The 18995-nt window shown below is 48.1% G+C and overlaps 1 protein-coding gene across 3 annotated transcripts in view; it reads right to left on the bottom strand.

Moving 5' to 3' along the window:
• arhgap46b (Rho GTPase activating protein 46b) overlaps nucleotides 1-18995 on the bottom strand; it is a 53414-nt gene that overhangs the window by 9293 nt on the left and 25126 nt on the right. Inside the window, exons 1-5 of one of the 3 annotated variants that reach the window (XM_081706630.1) lie at nucleotides 11030-16726; nucleotides 10565-10629; nucleotides 8181-9363; nucleotides 2016-2667; nucleotides 1405-1503 (exon numbers count right to left, since the gene is read on the bottom strand). In XM_081706630.1, coding sequence (XP_081562756.1) covers nucleotides 1405-1503; nucleotides 2016-2667; nucleotides 8181-9317 — 1888 coding nt within the window. In that variant the 5' untranslated portion in view covers nucleotides 9318-9363; nucleotides 10565-10629; nucleotides 11030-16726. Of the gene's footprint in view, nucleotides 1-1404; nucleotides 1504-2015; nucleotides 2668-8180; nucleotides 9364-10564; nucleotides 10630-11029; nucleotides 16727-18995 lie in introns of those variants that run through there. The other 2 variants (XM_081706631.1, XM_035522396.2) reach the window with 2 other exon arrangements.

The raw sequence follows: 18995 nt of genomic DNA, 5'->3' as shown, positions 1-18995 counted from the left end.
ACAAGGCTGGTCTCTTCTTTCTGTTTTTGCTGTAGCGGGCTGTCTGCCATGTGCATTTTCTCCTGACTGCTGTTCCCTCTCAAAGACTCGCCCACTCTATCGGGCTTTCTCTTCCTCCGCTCTCCCTTCTCTTAAAGCTTCTTTCTGTCTCCGAGCAGTTTGGCAGTGGGTCAGAAGAGCGTGGGACCTGGCGATTATCTCATTGCTCTGAGCTCTAATCTTGCACATGTGTGCATGAGATTATATTGTGTGTGTTTATATTGTGAAGGGCACTGAGACACATTGAAAGACAGCGACGAAGATCCTCCCTCTTCAATATAAATGAGCTAGTTCCCCCTCTCTCAGTCTATCATCTGTATCCCATCTTAACATCCTTTAGCCAAAAGCTACACCAAGGAGATCTCCTATGTTGATCTGGCCGGTAAAAGCTGTGTGTGTGTGCGTGAGGGAGCTTGGTTTAAGACAGAAAATACACAGACCATAGAGCAGAGACCACACACCATAGACCACAGACTAGAGACCATCCATCATAGACTAGAGACCATAGACTACAGACTAAAGACCATCCACTATAGACTAGAGACCATCCACCATAGACTAGAGACCATAGACCAGATATAAGAGACTACTGACTAGAGACCACAGACCATAGACCACAGACCAGAGACCACAAACCAGAGACCATACACCATAGACTAGAGACCATAGACTACAGACCATAGAACTCAGACTAGAGACCATCGACCATAGACCACAGACTAGAGACCATCCACCATAGACCACCGACCAGAGACCATACACCATAGACTACAGACCATAGAACTCAGACTAGAGACCATCGACCATAGACTAGAGACCATAGACCACAGACTAGAGACCATCAACCATAGACCACAGACCAGAGACCATGCACCATAGACTACAGACCATAGAACTCAGACTAGAGACCATAGACCACAGACTAGAGACCATAGACCAGAGACCACAGACCAGACCATAGACCACAGACTAGAGACCATAGACCATAGAACTCAGACTAGAGACCATAGACCAGAGACCACAGACTAGAGACCATAGACCACAGACTAGAGACCATAGACCAGAGACCACACACTAGAGACTATAGACCAGAGACCACAGACTAGAGACCATAGACCAGAGAATTATTCCATGAAGCCCTCAGCTGAAATGAAAGCCTCATGATGATAGACGGATGCTCCCTTTAGCAAAGGAACAAATAAATGCAATGCACAGAAAATGCACAGGAACTCCAACTCCAATACCACACCAGACCCACTATCTCATATAATCATATTGCTCAAACGTGTGTGTGTGTGTGTGTGTGTGTGTGTGTGTGTGTGTGTGTGTGTGTGTGCATGTGTGCCACACTATGGTAAAATTTACCAGGTTCTTCCTCTTCTTCATTGTTCTGTTTCCTCTTCTTCCTGGACTTTGAGTTCTTCTTGTTTTTTATGTCCTGTTGTTCCATAATTCGCTGTAATACTGATGAAGGAAAGAAGAACCAAACCCTTCTGAGCTATAACATCAGCCCACAATGCACATACACACACACACACACACACACACACACACACACACACACTCACCTCAACCGTCCATCTGAACATCACCATGCTTTGTTCCATGGCCTTTGAATTATCACCCCGAGTAACCCCTGCTTTTTATTTTTGATTTCCCCCCTCACCCCAGGTCTGTATCCGGTTTAAATAGGCACTCAGCCAGCATACTTTTAGCACTGAAACCAATTATTTACTGCCAGCATGTGTGTATCCGGAGCGTAAGCTTTCGCTGTTAGTTTTATAAAATCAAAGAAATAAAGAGAAAGGTATGAAAGGAAATGACTTACAAATCCAATAGCTACACACACACACACACACACAGCTTCAGATCACCTAATCAAAGCCTACATCAGTCAAAAAGAACAAGGTATTTTCTCCCCAAGAACCCCTTGTAGATGTTAGATGTTTTATACGTGGCTACACGTGCATACTCACTCTTTTTATCGTTGCTGGGCTCCAGGTGTCTCTGGATGTAGCCCTCCAGGTAGCGGCGGAACTTGGGCGAAGGGGAGAAGAAGGCCAGGCTGATTGCCATCAGCTCCCAGCCGGCCTCCAGGCTGCGCAGGCTCAGGTTGTCGGTGGTCTGCCGCACCAACTGCACGTAGAGCTCGTCGCGCAGACCCTGCATGCTCCAACACTTGGTGACCACCTGCAGCGCCGTGTGGCGCCGCTCAAGGCGGGTCGGCCGGTCGCCCATGTACGCCTGCACCAGCTTGAACATCTCACAGGCCTCCTTCTTGATGGCGCGGTCGCTGGTGATCAGCATGGGCTTCTTGATGGAGCCGCGGTTCCACGACAGCATGTTGGCGATGGAGACGCGTCTGCGGAACAGGCCCTGGGTGTGAAGGTTGAAGTTCTTGCTCGCCCAGTCCTCCATGTCGGCGCCGGCCAAGGGCTTGCACAGGGTGGTGTAGGGGTACTGGTAGGCGGGGCCGGGCGTAGCGTGACGGGCCTGGGGGGCGGATGTGGAGCCCTGGCTGGAAGTGGTGCCGCGACCTGGCCTGCCGTCGTGGTCATAGTCGCCGTGGTCATAGTCGCTGTGTAGGGGTCGGAGGTCTGAGTGGCCTTTGGATTCCAGTGTTCCTGTCTAAGTGGGAGAGGAGAGAAAGACAGAGCGGGAGAGCAAGAGAGGAATATATATCAGTGCTGAATTAAAGGAGGCGAGCAGCTGTTGTATATCTTACAGTTTGACTGGAAGAGCCTGATGGAGACAGAGAGTGTGAGTAAGTGTGTGCATACATCTGAAAGGGAGGGAGCATGCAACAGTGTGTCGTGCGTAGGCAGCAAGTGATCAGCTTACTCATTCCACCCGTAACCGGAACAGTCTACAAAACCTGGAAACACTCGCGCGTATTGCACTCCCTCCCAAAATAGGTGACCCAATATGGAAATCACATCCCAGCATCAAACAGTGCTGCCTCCCCTCTCTCTCCCTCAGTCTTAATTCCTTCACCTCCACATTACATTACTCTAAATGTAATGACTTAAATATCCATTTCACTTGCTCTTAAGTATTATTCCTCATCTTTTAAAATATTATTTTGCTTTCTCATTACTGTGACAATAATCCCATAAATCTAATTAAAAATCAGTAAAAGACTGCTGTTTATAACAGCAAAGAACTTCTGAATTGCTCAAAGAAAAGATGGCTTTACTTCAGTATGATATCATGCATTGAACCAGTGAGGCACTGAGATCTGAAGCCTTAAGCCAGCCTCGTAACCACGGTAGCGGTGTTTCACTTATAGGATCACCACAAACTGAGGGATTACGTTTACATTTATGAACCGTTAAATGAATGCGGCCTCATGCCAGGTTTAACGAAGGCTGAGGCGAGCTGATGAGTTCACCATGTCATTGGCTGGGTAACTGAGAGGGAGACTCCAGTCACGGGGAGTCTCATATGGCATGATTAAGATCATATATGAGCCTTTCAAAATGAACCGAAGCCTAAAGTCAGATTTTCCAAGCCCCGCATATGTGCTTTTAACTATATTACAGAGAGGGAGAGAGAGAGAGAGAGAGAGAGAGAGAGAGAGAGAGAGAGAGAGAAAGACCATAATGGTTGATTTCCCAGCTAATGAAGCATATGGAAGCACGGACGAGGGAGCCAGCGCATGACCACAAAGATCACTACCGCAAAGATTATAGTTAAGATTCAGCCACTCTGACCAAGTCCACCTCTCCACCTCATCACTCCATCCTTCCTCTCCTCCAGGTGAAATCACTTTCCTCTGCCTGATCCCCTTGCGCTCCATCCAAGGCTTACAGCACTTAAGGGTTTTTAAGTATCACGTTTAAGTATCGTGGAAAGATGGAAGCTCAAGGCCAACCCATGACTCAACTTTCTAGTAAAAGACTGATGATTTTTGATGACTGATGGTCAGTTGTGGAAGGACTTTGTATAGTGGAGGCTGTAGCCTCTGTCTGCCTGCCTGGCCTTGTCTCTCTCTATCTCTGGCCCATGGGTTGCGCCTATGGGGGTGTCTATAGGACCATGGCTCATCCTGCCAGGCATCTGTTTTGGTCCTTATGGCCTCAGACATCAGGCAGCGAGAGCTGCAGGACACATTCTGTCTGCGCATTGCCGTGCTTCATGCTCCTTTCAGTGGGACGGCGGGGCAACGGAAGTGCCTTCATGATCCAAGGCGCAATCACAGTGTGGAGTTCATGAGATGATATGTGATCAGGATACAGAGTTCATGATATGATGCATGTTGAGAAGATACTACATAAAAAAATATTAAAAAACACAAATGGCCAATATGTCCACCTTCATCTCAGTAAAAGTATTGGCTGTGTCACATGCCACCTACAGAACAATGATGAGTATAGCCCACTAAAGGCTAAATGGTTCAGTCGTGCATTATTATTCAATATGTTCAAAATCCAGCTGCAAGAATTCTCCTACATGTTAGAAAATCCATATTCTATATCAGTTACACTGGCTCCCTGTCCCTGAATGCATTCAGTTTAAAATGCTCGTCCTTATGCTTTGCACGGTCTTGCACCTCCCTAGCTGGCTGAACTCCCACACTCATACCTCCCCACACGTACAATTTGGTCTTCTGATGCAGGTCTCCTCTCCATCCCCAAGTTTAGACTGGTCTCTGTAGGAGGCAGATCCTTTAGGGTCATGGACCCACAAATATGGAGCACTTTACCACAATCTCTCCGTCTCTGCTCGTCATTTTCCTCTTTCAAATCACCACTTAAAACACACCTCTTTTCTCAACATTTCTTATATCTCATCCTATTTGTAGTTCTTAATTAATGTCTTAATTGTGCCAATTAATGTTTTTGTTTTTCTCTCTCCTTCTTTATTGTTTATTGTAAAGTGACCTTGAGTCTCTAAAAGGTGCTTTAAAAATATAATTTATTATTATTATTATTATTATTATTAAGACAATGCATGAATTGTCTTAACTAATTAAGTAAGTCAATATAGACATTACTGGATCTGTACCTGCATGTAGAACTAAATGATACATCACTGAATCAATATTTTGGGCACAGTCCTTCTGATAGCCTGAGGCAGCCAGGTTTTAACATTCCCTATTTTTTTTCAGTTTCCGAGTGTCCCGAGGAGTAGCCAGCATGAGGTGTGTGGCTTACTGCAAATGTCCTGTTGGCGTCCTGACTTTCATCGATACCTTCCCTGCTCTATCTGGTCTTCGACGCGGGGACCTGCCACGGCTCGGTAGTGCTTCTCAGACCGTTACGTCTGTGAGCGATCATCATGCCCTTTGCTAAAACAGCACTCTGCTTACTGGGGTTCACGCTCAAGCCCTCAGGCAAGACGTCGGTATGTTTGTTTTTCCGATGCAGCTGAACAAGACTCTGGCAGCCACCACGGGTGCACCCCCCCGCCTCCTCCCCCCCGAGCCATCAGTAGCACGTCGGGAGCAGGGCCACGTGCAGAGTGAGCGGCACCAGGCTTCGTTCCTCCTCCTTCTCTGCTCAGGCAGCGGTGAGGAGCATTCCAGCCTCAGAGGATCTTGCCTAGACCTTCTGGCTGAAGTCTCAATGACGTATAAAAAGCACTGTGTGGTTGCAGAGAGCACCATGGACTAAACTTCCAACATGCAAACTACTGTACACACAAATAAACCATGTGTGTGTAAGCCCGCCAAACTACACACAAATGTGTGATATATTGATAATTAGATGCAACCATAATTCAGTGACACTTGCTATCTCACTATCACATAAAATCCCCAATCCCCAAGTCTGCACACACACACACACACACACACACACACACACACACACACAAAGTGACTGGGTCTGTTCTAAGCCCCTATTGTCTAGATACACAAAGCACTTTAGTAGGTGAAGGAGGTGCTGGTTGGAGGGGATGATACTGGAACTGAACCAGGGTTTCTACTGTGGCTGAGAGAGAGAGAGAGAGTGTGTGAGAGAGAGTGACAAAGTGAGTGTTTATGGAGAGGTCTGGAGAACAGAGGTTAATTTAATTTCCAGTTGTTTAATAAAAACCTGACCTGCAGAGAGAGCAATGATGTGCTAGTGTTTGCATCAGCATTCGCGACCCCCGCTATGCCCCAATGTGGGAAAATCAGTTGAACACACAAATACTAACAGCCTGAAAGGATCTTGGACCCAAAACACCTACTTCTGGAGGTGTACGCAGAGAGGCGTTCTCTCTCTCCTTCTCTCACTCTCTCATTCACTCTTTTTTCCCCTCCGAGACAAGGAGCAGAGGATTGTGGTTCTCACACTTAGTCTGTGACCTACTTGCGTCACAACATAGCGGCTAGATTCCCACATTTAAATCTATTGTACTGACACCCACACACACCCACCCACAAGCACACACACACTCACCCACCCACTCACCCACACCCACACACACCCACCCACACACACCCACACACCCACACCCACACACAAACACACCTACACCCCCCCACACACACACACTTCTCCATTTCTGTTATACCAGAAGTACATTACTGAACTCATCTGAGCAGTGCTGACTGGAACAAAAGCTCTGCTGCTTCTCATTCTTATCCCTCTCTTCTTCACCCTCTTTACACTCTCTTCATCCCTCTCTTCTTCTCTCTGTATCACTCTCTTCTTCTTTCTGTATCACTCTCTTCATCCCTCTCTTCCTCTCTATCACTCTCTCATCATCCCCTTCTTCTCTTTATCACTCTCTTCATTCCCCTCCACCTCTCTTCATCACTCTCTTCATCCTTCTCTTCCTCTTTATCCCTCTCTTCATCCCTCTCTTCTTCTCTATCACTCTTTATCCATCTCTTCCTCTCTCTTTATCCTTCTCTCTTCATCCCTCTCCTCGTCTCTTTATCACTCTCTTCATCCCTCTCTTCCTCTTTTTCACTCTCTTCTTCTCTCTGTATCACTCTCTCTTCATGGCGTGGCGGTGACTAAGCAGCCAAAAGCTTTTGAAAAGCTTCAGGCCCATGTGTGTGTTTGTGTGTGTGTGTGTGTGTGTGTGTGTGTGTGTGTATGTGTGTGTGTGTGTGTGTGTATCTCTCGCACAATTAAATCTTCAAATCAGACTAATTCTCCCTTTAGTCCACAACCTACGATCATCAGTTTGTGCGTGTCATGTGGTAATGCTCCCCCTTTCCCTCCCCCTCTTTCCCTCACTCTTATTCTCTCCATCTCTTTTTCTCTCTCTCTCTCATGCTTTCCCTCTGTCATTCTTCCCTTCTCCCTTTCTTCTTAATTGCTTACAGAGGAAAGGTCTCTTGGTAGCAGCAGGAAAGTATAAGATGTTTTGATAAATAGCAAAGCATAAATAGCAATAACAAAACACGATCTGATAAACCACAATAACAAAACTCACGTTCCACAGCTCCGGTGTTCCCCTCCAGTGAGAGCCTCCAAATGATCAAATCAACAATCAAGACAATCTTCCTAATCCAAATCTCTACAATCACCCCTCCCCACATACATTTTCTCTCTCTTTCTCTCTCTCTCTCTTTCACACACACACACACACACACACACACACACACACACACACACACACACAGAGACAAAGCAAATAATTCTACAATGCAACACTTGTCCTCTCCAAGACAGGAAACCCTTAGTCAGTGCTTTGCTGCTGTATTGTTTCCACGGCGACTGGATGGCGACTGCTGTTTTGCTTTTTCACTCAGACAAACCATATGATGGAATGTGACCCAGAGGCCAGCTCAGAGAGTGACAGATCATGGAGGGGAAACTGAAGAGTTGACATTGCCTAGTCCTGTCGCATTTAACCATCGTTAGCAGATATATACATGTGCAGTTCTGTTTTTAGTAGTGCTTTCTACTCATTGATAGGTTTGCAGTATTTATAGTTAAATGCTGCATTGTTGTTAAGTTTTTCCTATGAGAGTTACTGATATATTTGGTGAAAAGCATTTCTCTTCAAGTGGCCCACAAAAAGTTGGTAAACGAAGGAGGGACTGAGTCACGTGGAGTTACGTCAAGAGTCAAACACACCTGAATCATACATTACATCTGCAAATATGTCTGCTCTTGCCCAACAGAACATGCGCGTGCACACACACACACAGACACACACACACACACACACACACACTTCCTCAGTGACAGCTGTACCTGAGAGAGGGACGTGGGTGGCTCTGGCGTTGACAGGCTGGTCTGAGATGTCCCCCTCTTCTCCAGCGAGTCCACCTTCTCGTACGTCCTCTTCTGTCCCCCTGCCAACCCCTCCCCCTGTGGCCCATCCCCTTTGCCTCCGCTGCGGCCCGGCGGGGCGCGCTCCCCGCCGCTTCCGGAAGCCTCCGAGCCCATGTCCGTGTCCAGGCTGGCCTTGCTGCCGAGCGCTGCGCCGGAGCGGCTCACCGCTGCCTTCACCTCCGCCAGCAGCTGCTCGCTGAGCACGCCCGGCTCGCCCACCGAGTCCGGCCAGGCGTGGCCGGGCGGCGGCCCGGGCCCTGCAGTGCGGCGGCGGCTCTTCCGCCGCAGGCTGGGCGAGGGCCCCGTGGAGTAGCCTGAGTCCTGGTAGGTGATGGCGGCAGGGCTGGGGTACTCCTGCGACGCCAGGCTGCTCTGCCGGCTGTGGCGCGGCTCCTGCGGCTTCCGCGATTGCTTCCTCTCCAGGGAGACCTCCTTCCGGGCCACGGCCGGGACTGCAGAAGGAGGGGGCTGGTGAGCAGGCCCGGCCCCAAACAGGCTGGAGGACGTCAGGGGCTGGGGCCTGGAGGAGCCTGGGTCCACATTGACCATGTGCTTGATGCATTCGCGGCCAGCCGGGCTGTACTCGCCCGCGGAGGGGTTCCGCTTGTGCCGGCCGTGAGGGAAGAGGAGGAGTTTTGGGGCCTGGGTTCCACGGGGCAGGCTGTACGCTGAGGTGTAGGGGCCGCGAGAGGAGAGCTGAGCGCCTTCCACCTCCATCTCCACCGGGGGCTCGTCGTAAATCGGGGGGTCCACGGTAGGTGGCTCGTCGTAGATCGGTGGAGGGGCTGGAATTCCATACAGGGGGAAGGATGGATGGGGAGCAGCCTGGCCGAGGTGCTGGGTGGTCGGGCACAAGGGGGCGCCGGAGTCCGGCATGGGCAGGCTGAAGCTGCCGTTGTCGGGCCGCTTCAGGTGGAAGGCCTGCTTGGGCACTTCGGGGAGGGTGGCCTTGGGGGAGGTGGAGCTGGCAGCAGACATGCTGAGGTGGAGGAGGTGGTGCGGGCTAACAGCAGCTACGGCCTGGTTCCTGCTGGCACTGTTCACTTTCACCAACATGGCTGCCTTGGAGCCCGGGGCAGGCTGCCATCTAGGAGTGGGTTCCCTAGAACACACATGTACAACAGAATATAAAACCACTAATATAACACGCACACGCACACACACACACGTACACACAGACACAGACACACACACACACACACACACACAGACAATAACAGAAACATTAATGAAAACAGAGTTTTCTCATGGCAAAGTCTATACGCTTTTTTCCTTGTTATAGGAAAGAAGGGCACATTAATGTGTGCATTACAAACTGCCTCACGTGCAGTAAACTCTACACAACACTGGGCATTTATACTAACATATCTGTCATGTTTTTATCATACCTGACGATATCTGGTGTTTAATAAACAAACATGTGCCTTAATCCAAACATCTCCATATCTAATAGAGAGGAATGCAAGGCTGAAATGCCAGTCCTGGCACTGGCTCTAAACACACATTCCTCTCTATCTCTCTCTCGCTTTCTACTCTCCCCCACCCTCTCACTCAACCCTACTCCTCTCTCTCTCTCTCTCTCTCTCTCTCTCTCTCTCTCACACCCACTTTTTAATCTCCCTCTCTCTCATACTCCTAATATACAGCAGACAGCACAAGAGTTTGCATGGACGACCCGTGTCACTGTGGTGTGTCCTGCTGGAAGTGGACAGGACTGTGATGTGTCCTGCTGGCAGTGGACAGGACTGTGGTGTGTCCTGCTGGCAGTGAACAGGACTGTGGTGTGGTCCAGTTCCTGAAGACATGCCGCCCAGTGTTTGAATTCAAGGGTGGGTGCATTAACACACACATATGCACCTAAACACACACACACACACACACACTTTCCAGGGCACTGTAACAGTGTGCAAGAGAAACACAGGAAAGGCTTTGCAGGCATGTTCCAGAGAGAGGCGGAGGCTGAGGAGAAAAACAGGATTTCAAACAGCACTTTTCCACAGACTTACTGCAGAGATATTACACCACACACACACACACACACACACACACACACGCACACACACACACACACACACACAATAATGTACACACACAACATACACACATATACACAGAGAGTACATACGCTCAGTAATCCGGTGTAAGACTGATGCTTGTTTGAGGGTTTTGCCTCATTAACGATGCAACCACCTTCAGACTTCAGACCACAAATACAGATGAATGTGTTCGTGTGTGTGTGCGTTTGTGTGCGTGCGTGCGTGCACGCGTGCGCGAGTGCTTATGTGTGCCGGTACTAATCTCACTTCTTGCAGTTCTAACAGCTTCCTTCCCCCAGTGCTAGGCCATCACAGTTGCAGACACCACTCCTCTATAAACACAACATAACCAGTGTTACACACCCCACCCCGCGCACTTGACATTACACAGCCAGCCTCACCATGTGTTCCTACACCCATGCGTGCACACGACACACAGCTGAAACAACCCCACAGGAGAACGACTCTGGCTACTAAGTGCTTCACACCCCTATAGAAATACTAAACTCAACAAGTACTAACATGGAGAACAGTGATAAACGCAGTGCAGTCAAAGCTATTCATATCACTAGAAACACGTTAATGACATTTGAATGTAAGATAGAAAAAAAACATTAGATATACTATGGGTCTGTCTGACATGGCTCCACAGAGACCAATACAGAGACAGATGTGTATGCGAGTGCAGGTGTATATCTGTGTGTGTGTGTGTGTGTTCGCACCCGCACTTACCCCTGGTGCTCTCGGAGGTGGGACAGCGCTCAGCCGTTCTTGCAGGGCTGCGCTGGGCTGGCGCGAGAACACAAGCGGCTCCCGTCCACCAGCAGGGTGGGAACGGTGGAAAGAATAACAGGAGGGAGAAAACAAAACAAGAGCAAAGCCCCCACAAATGGCTGAAGTGGCCGTGTCGCGTCGTCTGACTATTTTTAACCAACAGAGCTCCTACTGTGCTAATTCACGCGGTGTATAGGGTCCTGTGTTAATGCCTACTCTCACGGAGGTACTCTTCAATTACCTAGTGCTCTAGAGAGATTGAGAGAGGGAGGGAGAGAGAGAGAGGAAGAGAGCTAGAGGAAGAGAGAGAGAGAGAGAGAGTGAAGGAGGGAGGAGAAGTAAAGAGGAAAGGAGGGAGGGGGAAAGGCTGCAGTCTTGGCCCTCCTCTGTTTTACGGTAGCAGAAATGTGAGCCTTGAATTTGCCACACACACACACACACACACACACACACACACACACACACACACACACACACACACACACACACACACAAACACTTGACCTTGGGCTGCCACTGCTCTGGACTGTTCTAGTTTCTTCTCTCTCGTGCTCTTCTACTTGCATGAGAAACTGTCTTCAGTACCCCATGAGGCTCTCCTGCAGTTCTGAGCCTCTAGCCCCCCCCCGGAATTGCTCTCTCTCCCTGCTTCACTCTTAATCTCTCATGTCTTACCACTTCACCACGCCCAGTGCATCAGGAATGGCTGTCTCTTCTATCTCCCCATCACGGTCTCCCTCTCATTTCGCCTTGCTTTTCATATCTGAAAACATCCCCCGCATAAACGTGTTTGTTTTCCTTAAGTGTCTCTCCATCCCTCTCACCCTCCTGACTCTCTCTCTCTCTCTCCCCCTCATACACAATGCCCATTTGTCCTGGAACCTTTTAAGAGTCCCGCTCTCTTAAACTCTGCAAACTGTGGTCAGTCACACCCTTTGTGCCTCCTATCTCACGGCTCCAAATGTCAACAATCTTTTCATAGTGTCGAGTAAATACGGAGCGTACAGCCTGCAAACAATCTTAATACAAAAGCAGGGAAATCTCTGAAACAAGCTTTTGCACATTCTCTCTCTCTCTCTCTCTCTCTCTCTTTTTCTTGTTCTCTTGCTCGCTCTCTTTCTGTTAGACTACTGAGTTAAGCGTATTTGAGTATAACCCACCATCTCATACTTACATATACCAACACACAGTCTCTTCGTTCTCTTCTTTTCAATTACTCGTTTGATCTCTCTCTGACCCTAACTCTCTATTTAAAACCTATTTAAATCCACTGGAGCCATAAAAGAAACTTTAGTCTTCACTCTGTTTGTGTGTGTGTGTGTGTGTGTGTGTGTGTGTGTGTGATGCGCTGTTTTTTTTTCTAAAGCTGCTGTGTGTGCAGGTGTTAAGAATCACACCGACACTTAAGAAAGCAGACAAACATACACATACACATACACGTACATACACATATGCACACACACATACACGCACACAGGTGCACACACACACAACTGGGTGTACACAAAAACACACATACACAACTGAGAAAGGTCAGTACAATTTCGAGTCAGTTACATTGAGATTACACCCAGTTGCATGTGTGGAGTGTAGGAGTGTGATGAGTGTATTTGGAGTGCTGGGGTTCAGTGGGATTCTGGGGGAAACACAGCTTGGATCCTAAGCGCAGAGTGGGGCTGTCCTGAGGGACTGCCTGTCGGAAAGTTCAAAGGGTGCCTTTCCCCGGCATAAACAGGAAATAGCTACAGAGTGGTCACATTGCAGAAACCCAGCCATCAACTGCTTTATGACTGATTGGGAGTTAATGCAGAGAAAAAACAAACAGACACATACACACACACAAACACACACACACAGAGAGTGAGACAGAAGTTCCTGAGTTCTGAATGTAATTCACACAGAAGCAAGTTATGGAGTTTAATAGAACAATTGCACTGAGACTAGATGGGATCTGGATAAAATGATGTACACTACTGTCTGATTGCTGAATACCATGGGAATGTAGATGAGGTTAGGATCTGAAGTGGTCTGCAGAAGTGTTCAAAAAGTTAAAAAAATTATAAAACATTTGCGCATTACTCCATTTCACAGCTCCCTGTGTGCATACTAACACAAATTCTCCAACACATACACACATTCCACGCACAAATACATGCATTCTACACTAACACACACATACTGGCCCACAGAAACTCCCACCAATTGAAGATTATCCAAACTTGAACTCATCTCCCAGTCTTGTATATCACAGCAGTGGGATTCCCATTAACACCAGGATAACACCACACACAACTCTCCCAGAGTCCACCAACACCAACCAGGGTGACCAGAAGCACTTCCACGTGCAGGACTGTTATGCCTCATTCAAGCAGACACTCGCCGTCCATATCAATGAACTGAACGGGCTTGTTCTGTGGGAGAAACGCAGCAATCAGCTCGATTTTCAACATCTGGAGAATTGTTTGCAGACTGAGCTCAGTGGCTTTGGTTATTCAAAAGAGCCTGACCTAAAACAGGTCAGACAGGCTAGAGATGAGAGAGGATGAGGAGTCCGTGTGGATGAAGAGCAGAGGGGTGGCGGGAGGGCAAGGAAGTGATCGAGAAATACAGAAATGAGAGAGAGAGAGAGAGAGAGAGAGAGAGAGAGAAAGGACAGGCCCAGTGTTGGAAGGACCACCACCCTAGAGTGCATTACAGGGCTGTGGTGTTCCGGACTGTTCTGTGCCCCCCCCAGGTAAGCTTTAAGGGTGGGAGGCGTGATGAGGGTTACTCGAGAACCAAATCACATGACATTATCAAAGCACTTTGCAACGGACTTGAAGGAAGGTAGCACGAGAAGGAAGAAGGAAAATTAGAAAGGAAGGAAAAAGAAAGAGAAGACAAAGAAAGAAAACGTTGCAAACGGGGCGCGACACAAACTGTGGTTCATGACGGTTATCCCCCCCGGAGGGACAGGACCTCATCCCAGACTCCGTCCCGTGGGCTGAAGTGCACAGCTTGCAGCGGAGCAACACACCAGTGTACAGCACGAGCTCGAGTGGCCAGCTATGGGCTCCGGGAGGGAAGAGTGGAGATAAAGGGATGAGGAGGGTGAGAGAGCCGCACTCAGCGCGGGAGGATAAACGGGCAAGCCGTGGCGCATGGGCTCCGAGGGCAGCTGAAGGGAATGCACTTCGGAAGTGGAGCTGAGAGGCTTGAGATGGCTGATGGACACTGATGGGCTCTGTGGCTGTATGTGAGTGTGGGCACACACGAGAGGGGGCAGGCCAAACTCAAATGATCTATTCGTGTCCCCTCTCTCTGTGTGTGTGTGTGTCTCTCTCTCTCTCTCTCTCATTGTAATCCCTTTTGGGCCCCCAGAAAAAAACACTGGATAATAGGATCTTATCGTAGAGAGCGCTAAGTTGAGCCCTCAGTTCAGTTCAATTCAATTCAGTTCAATTCAATCCAATTCAATTCAATTCAGTTCAATCCAATTCAATTCACCTGTGCTATACTGGCATGACAAATATTCATTTGTATTACCAAAGCATGGATGAAAAAAAGGAACATGTAAAACAAAGGTATAAAACAAGTTAAACATGGTTAAAAAAAACTTCGCTGACCAAACACGGCCATATAAACAAAACCCAACCACACACTCCTATAAACACACACTCAAAAAGGAAAGCAGAATGCCACAAAGTTTGTTCCTTAGAGTTGCCCAATTTACCCTGTTCTAAATTCAGAAAGAAACAGAGACGCAAAAGAGACAGAGAGTAAGTGGAGAATGGGAGGGCTGGGAAGTATTAAAGAGATTTGTCATGGGAAAGTAAAGCTTTTCAAATGACTTTGGAATTTGTGGATTTTGGAATGTTGGGGAAATGCTGCGTGAGTAGAAGGCTGAAAGGGAGAGATATTTTATCTAAGTGTGTGAAGAGGGGTATGCATTTCTGTGGACTGAGATGATAAAAGAATAGAATTGTGTGCCCACATGTGGGTATATGGATATCCCTTCCTCTGCTCACTGCAGTGTCTCAGAGCTTTCAACCTTTGCTCTCTAGGTTGACCTTATTGACCTGATGTCTGGAATATGAGCCTAAAATACTCAGCGCTCCATATGGCTGAAATCCCCAGACCATTCCAACCTGAAGCGTTAAGTACTGCCCGGAACAAATCTCCAGTCATCTCAGTCTGTCATATCCAATCAATACACGCACATCTGTCGTAGCATAGGGGACTCCATTGATAAGTGCTGAAGAAAAGCTCTCTTTAATTTAGGTTGATGAGCAACAAATATTTCCATGATATCATGTTTTGTAGCAGTATACATTATATACAAATATTTTTTTAAGAAATATTTTAAAAACTGTAGTCGGTAAACAGCAAGATTCATCATATTCCCCTATCAAAATGTTGTGAATCCACACAAACAAACATGGAACACACACATGCGCGTACACACACCGTGTTTGGCCTACACATGAGAGGGTGTGTTTCAGGGAAAAACTGATAAACACAAAAAGTCCAAAGTGTTTGATGCTGTGGGTTTTGGAGTAAGAGGAAAACAACATGAGGGTGGCGAGAAGCGTGCAGGAGTGACTCCCTTGAGAAGCAGATTCTGCCCAGGAAATGGGAGAATATACACACACACACACACACACACACACACACACACACACACACACACACACACACACACACACACACACAGGAGCGCAGGTGAATTAACTACAAACTATCACCCTGAAGGTGCAGAGGGGACAGCTGCATTTCCACTGGATTTAGGGACATCCCCCATTACAGAAACCAGGAAGTAAAGAGCAGTGGTGATGTTTTAACAGCCGCCCTGACACATCAGAAAACGAGTCCCTGTGGTATGTTGCTTATTGAGTCCAGTATGCGTCAAACGCATCGCACGTTCGGGAGTACTTTGCATCCTCTGCTGCACTTTGCTACACATTACTGCCACATGATCCAGTGAGCCTTTCAGAATGAGAAACGCGCCTGTCAGGGAATGAGTCAACAGAGCGAGAGAGGTGAAGGTGTGGCCGTAATCACCGTCACGCTAATGGCGTGAAGCGAGACGTTACAGCAGCAGGTGAGATTCTGGCGTGGTGTAACTGTGAAGTTCAGTAACAAGTGCCTGCTTCAGATGTGCTAATATAAGGTTAGTGGTCTCTCTGTCTCTACCGCTCTCTCTCTCTCTCTTTCTGTCTTTCTCGGTGGGGGGCATTACGTGGGTCAAAATATTGGAGGCACCCAGCCGGGCGTAGACCCACACGGCATGCTGGCCTGTACGCACAGTACCCAGCTGTGGATGTGTAAAGCGTGTGCTGTATGGAGCGCTGCAGTCCCCAGCCAACCACAGCAGAGGAGCTGGCCCAGGGGAAAGACGGCACGTCAGGACACAGTTCTATGTCTATTGTGAGAAGCAATAGCCAGTTTTGTTTTGTTTTTACTTCTTCCCAATACACACACACGTCCATGTGTACACACACAGACACACACACGTGCGCACACACACACACAAATGCACACAGACACATGCACACACACACATACTGGTTGTCTTGGAGCTTGAACAGTTCAGCAGTCAGTAGAAGTACACCCTCTGTACTGAACGTCACTGGGCAGCTTACCTGGGATGAACGCTACTGCTCATCCCATAAACTCTCTGACCCGCTTGAGTGTAGATCTCACAGATCTGTGTGTATATGTGTGTGTGTGTGTGTGGGGGGGGGGGGGGGGGGGGGGGGGTTAGTAATAACCTGCCCTCCAAAGTGGGAGGGTTGACTGCGGTCAGATGGTACGCCCCAGACACCTGTGGGGGAGTAAGCTAACAGAGTGACTCCAACTCATCTAAAGCAAAAGAGAAATCTTTAGAGATGAGATGAGACGAGACGAAAGGAGGACAAACCTGAGAAACCTGAGAAAAGAGAGAGCTAGAGAGAAAGAAAGAGAGAAAGGTCTATTTAGGGGAGAGTGATCTAATCTATAATGAAATATGACACTGCTGTCATAATACACACACACACACACACACACACACACACACACACACACACACACACACACTTTGTTTCATCAAAGCCAAACAGGTGAGAAGACCTGTTAAGAACATGTGTAGCAGATGAGCTCCTGGCGGCATTTTGAAAGCTACCATGTCTGCACAGCCCCAGGATGCTGACATGCCCTGACTGGATGTCCCACTACCACCTGACTCGGTTATCCGGCTGGGCTTCGTGCAGGCTTTGCGTTGACATGGGGATGCTGATCTGCGCCGATTCCTGCGCATGCGTGAGAGTGATTCTGATGACAGAAACCCCAATCCTCTTTTCTTTTTGAGAGAAAGCTCTCGGAAAGTGAAGATAGAGTGAGAATGCAAAGAGAGAGAGACAGAGAGAAGTGACTTTCCCACAACTCTCTTTGTCCTCGTTGTGTTGGTCCAGAAGCCTTTCGTGTAAATAATGCTGGTGTTGGTTTGTTTTGCCAGGAGGAGATATGTTGTACTGAGATATATGTCTGCTTACACACCAAACCTTTCCCAGTGCAGGGACAGAGGGGACAGTGCACACACACACACACACACACACACACACACACACACAAACATCAAGACACACACACACACATGTGGTCTCAACACTGCTCTGTCTTCATCTCATGCTTTAAACAAACGGGCACAACCTCTGGCGCGAAACAGTAGCATGAATGCAGGTGGGTGGAGCCAGCAAGTAAATGGCTCTAGGACTGGACGAGGCACCTGCAGGTGGGTGGAGTCAGTATGTAAATGGCTCTTAGACTGGACGAGGCATCTGCAGGTGGGTGGAGTCAGTATGTAAATGGCTCTTAGACTGGACGAGGCATCTGCAGCACAGCAACACTCAACTGTCAGGACACTGAATGGATCTAGCCTCAATTTGCTACCACACATGAAGCCTTTTCAATGTGTGTATTAGCAAGTCATTATATACCAAGTGAAGAAGAGTAAAGTGTGCTGGGCTCTGTGTGTGTGTGCGTGCACACACATGTACATGTCTATGACCCTCAGTTTTTCCATAGACACTTGCAACAGAAGATTAAAATTCACCCAAGCCACGACACGAAGGTGCGCAAATCTGAAAAGTGTGGTAAAACAGAAGGAATGGCTAGCTCACGACTGGTAGAGCAGAACTAACTCAGCCAGTTGAGTAACTCCAGGGAAGGAATCCAGCAGATTCATGTGCAAAGGGAATGAATCAGCCTGGTTCCACACTGACTGCCCTTTGTCCCTGTCTGGCAAACAACAAACACACGTACACACGTACACACGTACACACGTACACACACACACACAAAGTTGAACCTAAGCCAGGGGGATGACCCATATGTTAGATGAGGGGAATTAGGCCTTCCCAAAGCCAAGGGCTGATTAATGGATGGATGAAGCCACAAATACACACACACTCACACACACACACACACACACACACACACACACACACACACACACACACACACACACACACACACACAGACACACATCCCTTTCCAGCATATACTAAAATAAATTCAGTATGCAGTATTTCACTTTACCACTCCAGACATTTTTAAAGCACAGCGTGTAGGACTTCACGCAGCTCTGAAGGACTACCTCAGAGTGCAGAGAGGACAGCCCACCCCACAACCACAGGCTTCACTACCATGTGTGCCATATGCCATCGAAGGCTGGGGGTCCTTAAAAACACGAATGGACCCATTCCTGTTGGAAGGGATGTGTCCCCTACTCCCTGGTCACTAAGCAACATGCCAGCCAATCCTCTGCCCACTTGGTTATGTGGTACTGTGAGGGAGTGATGTGTTCATCTTAGGTCGGCTTGCGCTGACATTTTCTGTTGCAGACTGATGAAGTCATCGTGTGTGTGTGTGTGTGTGTATGTGTGCATGCTTGTGTGTGGGTGAG

Source organism: Electrophorus electricus, chromosome 24, assembly GCF_041902795.1.
Source record: "Electrophorus electricus isolate QZ-2024a chromosome 24, ASM4190279v1, whole genome shotgun sequence".
Lineage (NCBI taxonomy): Eukaryota > Metazoa > Chordata > Actinopteri > Gymnotiformes > Gymnotidae > Electrophorus > Electrophorus electricus.
This window is presented reverse-complemented; position numbering and strand designations above follow the sequence as displayed.